General features: G+C 40.7%; 1 protein-coding gene across 1 annotated transcript in view; it reads right to left on the bottom strand.

Annotated features, from left to right (window-relative positions):
- Positions 1–842: 842 nt before the first annotated feature.
- The window catches only part of LOC120927000 (parathyroid hormone-like), a 39,515-nt gene continuing 29,196 nt past the window's right edge, over positions 843–11,161 (bottom strand). Inside the window, exons 2-4 of the mRNA XM_040337370.1 lie at positions 6,258–6,355; positions 2,618–2,761; positions 843–1,267 (exon numbers count right to left, since the gene is read on the bottom strand). Coding sequence (XP_040193304.1) covers positions 1,006–1,267; positions 2,618–2,761; positions 6,258–6,346 — 495 coding nt within the window. The 5' untranslated portion in view covers positions 6,347–6,355 and the 3' untranslated portion in view covers positions 843–1,005. The remainder of the gene's footprint in view (positions 1,268–2,617; positions 2,762–6,257; positions 6,356–11,161) is intronic.

The raw sequence follows: 11,161 nt of genomic DNA, 5'->3' as shown, positions 1-11,161 counted from the left end.
GGTGCAGGGAAAACCTGTGATAGACATCGAAGGTATGGAAGATGGTATGTGATCTGTTCCTTTCTTATTTACACCTGTCAACATAAATAAACAAGTTCAATTTGAGCAACAGATCCATTATTGCAACAGTTGCATGACAACATTAGATGCTTAGGGTGCTGGCATATTGTTGTTGAGCATGTTTTATGAGCATCTTGGTCTTCTGGTTTTACTAGATAGATCTAATAAATACAAAAGTTAATCTAAATAGACTTGCTAGTGTACACAGTTCATGGCCTTCCATCTCCCCTGAGCTTCTGGGGGAAAATGTATTATGGTATTGGCTTGTGCTTAGCTTTGTTTCAAATTTGATTGCTTGCAGGGTTAAAATTTGGTTGCATTAAATCATTTTGTCAAATAATTCATGGTATGCATAAGTACAGTGTATATATTTTGTATCCAAATTTATTATGAATTATTCCCCAGTAATTCCAATGGTTCGCTTCTTCAATCACACAAAGGCCTGCTTGCAATTTTCACTAGCTGAAAAAGGAACTGATGTTCAAGTATTTTAGTTTACTCCTCTTATGATCATTAGAATGGGTAAAATAATGTGAACACTAAAATAAACCATACCTTATGAGTGGTCTTCTGTAAAGTATGTACCAGGGATTAGTATTTAGTCTAAAACACACCCATGGGTTTGTGGGCACTTATCATGTGAAGCAACATTCCCCAAGCTGTAAATCATGTTTATAATATATAATCTTTTTAATCCATTTTCAGAATTGTGCTTTTATATTACTTTAATTCACTGACTTAAAATGAAAAAAAAGGCAACTATGCTAAGATTACCAAAAAAAAAAAAAGCTGAGGTGAATGTAACTGTGAAATAGCTTTTGTTATACTAAGTCCATTGTGAGCCTCAACCCAACCACTACCACAATGTCAGCCTTTATGAAGGTGAAACATGGACTCAGTCTAAATGTAGCACTGAACAAACTAATCTCTTAATTCCCAGCATTTTTATTCAGATATCTTTTTACTGTGTGCAGTATTTAAGTTTATGTATTGCAGGTTCTGGTTGTTTTTGTTGATGCTAAGCCTTTGATGTTCTTCATAGCTTGCTCCATTTACTTCCCTACGTAAGTTCCTCAGTAGAGATGCTTCTCTTCGGCCAGGGTTGTGAATAGCTCCCAGCAATCCTTGTAACCATCTCTGGCGAGTCATTTCTTCAATAGTCCTTCCTTTGTCGTGCATTAGCTGGGCTTCAGCAACAGACCTTTCTCTACAAAATAGAAGGTAAAAATTATTTTTCTTAAAGCAAGTGAATTTTGAGGTACGGTGTTGTCTTATGATTCATTTGATAAGGCCTGAACTGATGACTTACACATGTAAGAAAAACGAGCCTGTCTGAGAAAGTTTCTAGGTGGCTGGGGGCTTTTACTAAGTCATACCGGCAATGTTCAGTGTAGCTTTTATGCTAGTGACCAACACCAGTTTTCAATGGCCACCAAGAGGCTGTATTTAGTCCTCTTCACAGTCTCAAAGGTAAGATAATTAGCAATGTAACATATTAGCAATGCAGGTTACTAATTTATGCAGCACTGCTTCTATCCATTAGTGGGAAAACATGTGCTATTGGTGCCCCTTGACAACTGAATTTGAACACTAGGGTTCTAAATCTTCTATGTCAGTCCCTATAAAAGTAATTTTAACCAGTGGTGCCATTCTATAGTTACTCTTGCCATACTAGGCTAAGCAAATGTATGTCACACTCAGGAAAATTGAATGTTACACATTCCCAAATTTTCTTAGTGTGACCCAGCATTTAGCTGGGTCACACTTAAAGGGTCACTAAAGGAATTTTTTTTTTTTAGCTAAATAGCTTCCTTTACCTTACTGCAGTCCTGGTTTCATGTCCTCATTGCTCGTTTTTGCTCTGATGTTGCTGTAAAACTACTCTGTTCTGGACACTTCCTGGTTGTCTGGCTTCGTATGAAAAAAGTCATGGGAGAGTTTAGTTTCGTTTTCCTAGCCATAACTCTCTATGGCACTGTCCAGCACAGAGGCATAAAATAACATGCAAAGACTAAACTACTTTCAGTTTCGTTTTTGCATTTAAGAGGCACATTATATAATTGATTTTTTAACTATTTTTAATCGTTTTTAAAAGGAATCAGTTAACTATCATGTCTCTATACCCTGCAAACAGTAATTTCAGCAAAAAAAAATGTTTTCCTTTTGTGATCCTTTAAGTTGAATTAAACCTTTATTGAAAAAGTTGAACTGCACAATGAAGCTGGGCTATATCTAAATAGAATATCTCTTAATTTTGGGGGAAAATTACCAAATTACCAAATCAGGGTCACAGAATGTAGATACAGTTTATATTTAGGTTTACTCTATATGCCAACATATTGCTTTTAGTCATAAGATGATTGTCTTGTATAATTGATGGAAGTTGAATGTTCACTTTGCATTTGATAATTAATGGCATTTAACTATGTATAGTACATGTGATCATTACTGTATATACTCATCTGGCCATTTGATTCAAAGTTTTATACAGTTTCTAAAACGTTTTATTTTATTTCATTGCATATAGTTGGTGCAAGTGTAATACTGATTAATTTACTTATTTTGTCTCAACACCGAATGCGTTCTTCGGCCTGGGTTGTGAATGGTATCCAGTAAACCTTGCAACCATCTTTGACGACTTATTTCTTCAATCATCTTTCCTGTATCATGCATTAGCTGAGTCTCTGCAACTGATCTCTCTCTATAATAAACAAAATAGAGTAGACAGAAGTTAAACAAAAATGTTGTGATATCTCACACTGCCATTATGCCTGTACATCAATCAGAACTGATGCAATTGCCTAGACACACTACTAGCATGATAAAAGGAACTCACTACACCAACTGGGTAGATAACTCAAAGGATACAGTTATTTTCTAAACCACCAAACCTTAGTTTATTTAAGCATACAAACAGGCTTTTAAAGTGGTTGTAAAGGCTTTTTACATAAAAAACCCTCTGTGTGTAGCAGCCCCCCCCCCCCCTTATACTTACCTGAACCCCATCTCGATTCAGCAATGTGCACGAGAGCAGCAGCTCTCCCGGGTTTCTTCTATCTCATTGGCTGGGACAGCAATGGGAGCCATTGACCCCAGCTACTGTCAATCACAGCCAGTGAGCAAATGAGGAGAGCTGTCCGAACCTCGCTCTGTATCTAAATGGACAGACAGAGCAGCATCTCGGGAACCCCCATAGCAAGTTGTTAGTTGTGGGGGCACTAGGCAGGAGGGAGGGGCCAGAAGCACTGACAGGGGATCTGAGAAGAGGAGGATCAGGGCTTTGCTGTGCAAAACCACTACACACAGTAGGTAAGTATGACATGTTTTTGTTATTTAAAAAAAAAAAATCTTCCTTTAATATCACTTTAAAGCAAAATGTCCTGGATGGCCTTTAGTATATCACACATCATAATTCATCATAGTCTATTACAGTATATGGTTTTAGAAAGTGCACTGTGATCATTTGTATTAATCCAGAATAATTACACTTATTTTCAAATGTACATGTAAATAGCCAAAAAAAAACACTGACTCCCTTTCATCTCAATGATTTTTTCTCTCCAGTACAGGAACATTGAGTGAAGATAATTTTGCTTCTCCTTCCCTTTTTCGCTTGTTCTCTTTTTCACTTGTTCTCTAAGTGCAATTAAAGATTTCAATTAGCCTTAGTGTGGCAATGCATAGCCCAGTTGCATACCTCTCAACTTTTTGAGATTGAAATCAGGAACACCTATTAGCAAAAGTATGTAGGCATAAGACACACCCCCTGCCACATCCCCTTAAAGGAGAATTATAAAAACAAATATTAGTTAAACCCACAAATGCTTTTTTTACCACCTCTATTCCTTTATATTGGCTTTTGAAATGTACAAATACAGCAATTTAGAAACTGGATGAAAGTTTTAGCACTGTTAAACACTTTTTGATTGGTAAATAGTGCATTTTATATACAGGTATATACATCAGACCAAAATGAGGGACTAATGAGGAGGAATGAGAGACAGAGGATCTTTGTTGAAAATCAGGGACAGTCCCTCGAAATCAGGGACGGTTGGGAGCAATGCAATCGTGTTAGCAATGCTCCTATTTGTACCATTGGTAGTGAAGAATGGAGGAGGATCAGGCTGTTTACTTCCTAATTAGGGGGATATAATCATCTACAAATGTATATTTACAGCCTAGAGTAATCTAAAACTTAACTCAGGTCTCATGCTGAAATGTAGGCTAATTGCCTACTGTAGGTTTTCAGCCTGTTCAGTTTTATTGGAATCTGTTCGGCAAAACACAATTCAGCAATGCTCCTGGTAGAGGTAACCTGGCTCTCATGTTCTTCGCAAAGAAGGCTAGTGCATAGTTAAAGGCATCTTCCATTTACATAGTGGCTCCACCAGTGATAGAGCTTTGTCTTCTTACAATTGTAGGCTGTGAAGATATTAAAGCTTAAGCTTAGCTAAAATAATAATAATAACAATAATTCTCTACAGATTTAATTATATCAATTAGTTGCAATAAAGTATGTCCCCTGTGGTCCATGCAGCTCGATCCCGGAGAAATCTCCTGTGCAGGATTGCCTGTCCTCTTCCAGTCTCTAAAGTTCATCATTAACAGCTTTGGGTTTTCAGGCAAATCAGAAGTGCAGATGTTTCAACAGGGACAAGCCCCATCCTGCCCTCTCCACTGAGATAAAGATCTTGCACCGATTACACTATTTGTAACATGATCTGTGAATGCAGTAAGAGTCTGATTTGTCACGGGATTCACCCCCCCCCCCCTCCCAAATACAGATGGTGTTACAAGCAGAAAATCAATTAAATAACTTTTTTCAATGGTGGGAGGAGGGGACGTGTCTCTGTCAGAACATCTGTACTATTGTCAGAAGTTCAGATACAGGAAGAGGACAGGCATCCCTGCAGTGAAGTTTTCTCCAGTATCCAGCACATCATGAATTACAAGTAAATGGTGTGATTAAAGCTGTAGGGAATGTATTTTCTTAGCTAAATTTCAGCATCACGCTTGATTCCAATCTCATGGTTGCTAGTCTGCCCAGCAGATAGGATCAATAAGTCATTTGAAATAATTAGATTGTTTATAAAGACATTTGGTTTGAAAACAATCCATCATCACACATGACAAAAAGATGATTTTGGTTGAATCATTTTTCAAGTAGTTACTGCAATCAATCATTTACAGATATGATTAATTATAATATATTAATAAATGATCGAATTGGTGCATGTATGGCCATCATAATACAACTAATTACCGCATGTTGTAATTATATAGCTTGACTTAAGCCCAAACTTTTTTCTTGATTTGCGTTTTCCTTTTTTTTTGTTCTAGATTATTTTTTTTAATCTTTTTTTGCTGTCTATGACTTTGTTAAAAGGGTTTCGCCTTACTCCCTGTCCTTGTGATGGCATGACAAGAAATAAGGGGAATAGTTGTCACTGGTACAGTAAGGCCTCGTACACACGATAGGTTAAACAGAGGACAACGGTCTGATGGACCGTTTTCATTGGTCAAAACCGATCGTGTGAGGGCCCCATAGGTTATTTAATCATCGGTTAAAAAAAAGCCAACTTGCTTTAAATTTAACCGATGGATTCCTAACCGATGGGAAAAAAATGATCGTTCGTAGGCACAACCATCGGTTAAAAATCCATGCATGCTCAGAATCAAGTCGACGCATGCTTGGAAGCATTGAACTTCGTTTTTTTCAGCACGTCGTTGTGTTTTACGTCACCGCGTTCTGATACGATCAATTTTTAACCGATGGTGTGTAGGCGCGACGGACCATCAGTCAGCTTCATCGGTTAACCGATGAAAACGTTCCATCGGTCCGTTCTCATCGGATGGACTGATCGTGTGTACGCGGCATAAGACACAGACAGTTATAATAATGTGACAGATGTTCTAACCTAAACCCATTTTACTGAAAAAAAGGTGTTTCCACAGTGATGGGATTTCCTATCACAACTTGACAGGAAGCAAAGATAAATCTCCCCAGTGGCGATAGGTCTGAAAGGGGTTCTAACCTTTCTGTACTCTGTCTAAAACTAAACAAAATGTTTTGACTGGCAGTGGGCTTTAGGATCAAATGTACTGACCAACACATTAGCCTTGGAATTATAAAATTTCTTCGAAAATGAATTAAATGTTTTTAAAAAAAAGGCTTGTAAACTGGATAAAAACATTACTTTTCGTTGTTCGCTGATGCAAGAAGAAAGCTGAAGCAGAAAATTCCTAGGAAGGTCAACACTTGTAGAGACTTCAATGACCGGAACATCTCTTGATTCTGAAATATCAGAAGACAAAGCAGAAAAATGTATGCTTTTTTAAATCTGATGGATGATATGCTGGAATTTAAATAGAAGAAGCTTTTGCAGTATCCATCCAAAATGATTTTTATAATACACCACCACCCCTGACATCACACCTAGTGCCTACAAAATATACCTATATGCTTCGGTTGTTGAACTTCTTCTGAAAAATGCTAGTAACTTGGGTGTTATGCTGGTAGCTTGTGTGTTATGTTGATCTATTTTCTTTTGAGCTTGCTGAGTTGCTAAAGCCGTCTGTAGACAGTTTGAATCTCAGCCAGTTCAGCAGGGACCGGGCGAGTTTCGAACCATGTATGGGCAGGCTGAATGTATCCAAGTTGAACGATCAATTAACTTGGTTACAAACAGCCTGCCGGATTTTACATGCAATCATTGCTAGCCGCTGTTATAGCCACTGTGTTTGCAGGAAAGAAAATCACTTGGGTTGATCAAAGATATATTGTTTTTTTTTTCGTTCAGTCAGCGGGTTGAAGGAAAAAAATGTACAGATTCCCCCATCCAAACAATAGAAGTGGATAGGGGAATCCAACCTGCTGAGACAGAACTCCTTGAAAACCTGGAACAAGTATACAGCAAATTAAACTGAACTTTTGAAAACGTAAAAATCCAAATATAGAAATTAAAAATGTGTTGTCTTTGGAAAGCCTGACTGGAAAAGCCTGTCCCTTACCAGCATGTTGTAGAGAAGGACCCATGCTCTTTGTGTGGAAGCAATGGTCTCTCTAAAGAAGTGTGACACACTCCCACTTGAGTTAGACCTATTGTATCCTTTCCATCAGCATGCTGTTATCTTCAATGCTATCTAAAGAAAACAATTGTACAGCTTTGCACACCTTTATTTTTGTTTCAACTGGAATGTATTTAGCAGACTTAAACTGAAAGTTCAGTTGGGTTTTAAAAGAGAAGCATGGAAAAAGCTTTTTTGGCCATGCTTCTCTTCTGGGTCATGGGAGTGCACTTACTTTTGCACTTACTTTTGCTCTCCTGTGACCCAGAGTCAGCTTATAGCTGGCTGTTGCCTGCTATCAGCTGACGTGGCAGAGCTGCTAGTAGGGTTGCCACCTCATCCCTTTAAAACAGAACACATATGAATTGCACAGGTTCTGTGGCTAATTAAGGTGGTAATTAGACTAATTTGGTGCCTTACCTGCATTAAATCAGCCACAGAACCTGTGTAATTCATATGTGTTCTGTTTTAAAGGGATGAGGTGGCAACCCTAGCTGCTAGTGTCTGGAAGGATCCTGACCATATTGTTGGGATCCACCTAGCTACCTGTTTTCTGGCTGGCTCCGGCTCTCAGCGTGCAGGGAGCTGCTGGAAATACTGTCAAAATGTAGACCGTTATGTTGCTGGACTGCGCCCCCAGGAAGGGTGTGCTCAGGGCTCAGTGAGGGACTGGAAGCCTGAGGACTCTTAACTACCAAGGATGGACTGATAGCCTTCTACGGATCTTTGCCAAACATGGACTTTTTTTTGACACTGTATTACCACTTATTTTTTACCAATCATGGACTCTGCCTCTAATGGACACTAAGGACTCTGTTATTCAGGTAGCTTGTACAGGAATTAATGTAAGAAGCTGTCTGATAAAAACTGTTCCTGTGTGATGCCTTTCTTCAGTAAAGTTATCATTGAAGACTCTTCTTAAATGGTGTATTGAATGGCGTATCCAAAGAACAGGGTTTGTAACAAAGGGGCTTAAGGTTAGTGTAGATACCGTACACTTTAGTTCAGCAGGTAGTTTGCTCTTTAGTGTGAGCCGCATAGCTGTTGCTAGGGACAACCGTTTATGTATCATAGCTTACGCGGCCAACCAGCCAGGGAGTTTGTGACCTAATGTAGGGTGACGGTTACTCTGGTAGTGTAGGGGTGGGGTGTTCTTACCCTCCACTACCAGCCGGCTCCCTGCATTTTGGGTTTGAGTGCCTAGGGACCTTGCCTGGGGGTCACGGGAGAGCTGTAAAAGGGACCCTGAGAGAGAACATGTGGTAGTGTTTGTAGTGCTTAATGTAGTAGTACAGTCAGTTAGCCCTGGGTTGCTAGAGGGTTATTGGGTTGCTGATAGTAAAATAAAAGTCCTGTGTCCAACAGCCTCAGTCCCTGGAAGAGTAATATCACGTCCTTCCTGTTTCAGTAAGCAGTGCTTCAGTGCTTTCATGAGGTGGGAGAGGGTGTTGTGTGGCATACAGTATCAAAGGGGTATAACAGGACTGTTATGACATATAGTGTTACCACTATCAGCGGGTCCAGCTGTCAAGGAAAGGGGACAGTGGCAGGTTAAGTGAGCAGAGTAGTCCTGGAGAAGGTGGGGGTCTTATGGGGAGAAAGGGCAGCTCAGGTTGAGTGGATCAGCTTCTTCATAACCTGCATAATAATTGGGCTCATGTTTGAGGTAGGTATCTTCCTTTCCACAGTCTGCACTTCACCGTGGAGATCTGTGTGGCTGAGGCTGGCACAGCTATGGATGCCCGGAACTCTTCTTCACCAGGATAATGTAGCTTGTTTAAAATTGCTGGACTCCCCAATGATGTGTCCGTTCCGCTTCATCCTTCTTCTGAAACCTTGGCTGAGTGTCTCTTTAGCACACCCTGCTGGGACAGCACCGGTTGGGCTAAGTTTGAGCTGAGTGCTGGCTGGGCTCTCCTGATTTGCACACACATATCAGTCCCTCATTTGCATCATTTTTAATTTGGCTTTCTTCTTTTTTTATATTATCAGAGTCACTCCTACAGATCACCCCTGGCATCCTCAATTCCTCTGCACTGGTAGACAAATCTCTGCACCGTCTTCTCCCCGAGGTCTATAGCCCTGCATGAGACTTGATGACATCAAGAGACAGTCCACCACTGGAGTGTGGGGCAGCAGAAGATCAGGTAAGTAAATTCACTTTTACTCTTCTCTAGGCTAAATAAGCAATTGACAAAGTGCATCCCAACTGCAAGGAATAATTTTGAGTTCCTTGAAGATGGACTTTAAGCCTCACTAAGGCCACTTTCACACTGCCCTACTGCAGTTTCTGCACAGCGCATGTACAGCGCCATGTACCCGAGGCTTCCCATAGACTTCTAGGTTAGGTTTTTCGTGTTTTTTTTTAAAGCGCACCAAAGATGCAGCATGCAAGACTTTTGGTGCGCTTTCAAATATGAAACAAAAACATCTGATCTAATAGAAGTCTATGGAAAAGCGCAGGTTTTCCCTTGTGGGGAAACTACAATGTGGCAGGGTGAAAGGGGGCCTAAAAGTGCTTCATCACTCAATACCAGGATTTCTATTGTACTAAATCATCCAGCCCATTCACACCTCAGTGTAGTGTTGATTTAAGGTCTCCTTAACCACTTAAGGACCGCCTCCTGCACATATACGTCGGCAGAATGGCACGGCTGGGCACAGGCACGTTGCCTTTAAGAGCCCAGCACGTGGCCCGGTCCGAAGCTCTGTGACCGCGGCCGTGGGACACGCGGACCCGATCGCCGCTGGTGTCCCGGGATCAGTCACAGGAGCTGAAGAACGGGGAAGGTGTGTGTAAACACACCTTCCCCATTCTTCACAGTTGCAGTGTCATTGATTGTCTGTTCCTTGATATAGGGAAAGACGATCAATGATGTCACACGTCCAGCCCCGCCCCCTACAGTTAGAAACACATATGAGGTCACACTTAACCCCTACAGCGCCCCCTAATGGTTAACTCCTAAATTGCAGTTGTCATTTTCACAGTAATCAATGCATTACTATAGCACTTTTTGCTGTGAAAATGACAATGGTCACAAAAATGTGTCAAAATTGTCCGATGTGTCCGCCATAATGTCGCAGTCACGAAAAAAATCGCTGATCGCCGCCATTAGTAGTAAAAAAAAAAATATTAGTAAAAATGCCATAAAACTATCCCCTATTTTGTAAACGCTATAAATTTTGCGCAAACCAATCGTTAAACGCTTATTGCGATTTTTTTACCAAAAATAGGTAGAAGAATACATATCGGCCTAAACTGAGGAAAAACATTTTTTTTATATCTTTTTTGGGGATATTTATTATAGCAAAAAGTAAAAAAATATTGTATTTTTTTCAAAATTGTCGCTCTATTTTTGTTTATAGCGCAAAAAATAAAAACCGCAGAGGTGATCAAATACCATCAAAAGAAAGCTCTATTTGTGGGGAAAAAAGGACGCCAAATTTGTTCGGGAGCCACGTCGCACGACTGCGCAATTGTCAGTCTAAGCAGCGCAGTGCCGAATCGCAAAAAGGGGCAAGGTCCTTAGCCTCCCTGGTGGTATGATTCTGTCTGGAATTACGTACCAAAAGCGATACAATTATTTTGCAAGAAAATTTGGCGTTTTATACTGTAGGCCTGCAATTCTTAGGCCTCGTACAGACGACCGGATCTATCCGCTGGGATTGATCCGCGGATCAGTTCCAGCAGATAGATCCGGTCGTCTGTACGTCCGAGCGGACATTTCCCGGCGGATAAAAATCCAGCCGATGGATTCCCAGCGGATAAAAATTTTGTAGCATGCTACAAAATCTATCCGCTGGGATCCAGTCCAGCGGACTGATCCGGTCGTCTGTACAGACTCACCGGATCAGTCCGTCCGCTCCCATCCCTCGCATGCGTCGTAATGATTCGACGCATGCGTGGAAGTGTTTACCTTCCAGCGTTGCGCACGTCGCCGCGTCATCATCGCGGAGACGGCGCGACACGTGACCGCGGATGTTTTCCGTGCGGATTTTGATCCGATGGTGTGTACAAGCCATCGGATCAAAA

The sequence above is a fragment of the Rana temporaria genome, chromosome 2, assembly GCF_905171775.1.
Source record: "Rana temporaria chromosome 2, aRanTem1.1, whole genome shotgun sequence".
Classification (NCBI taxonomy): Eukaryota; Metazoa; Chordata; class Amphibia; order Anura; family Ranidae; genus Rana; species Rana temporaria.
The sequence above is the reverse complement of the archived record's forward strand: the minus strand, read 5'-3'. Positions and strand labels throughout refer to the sequence as shown.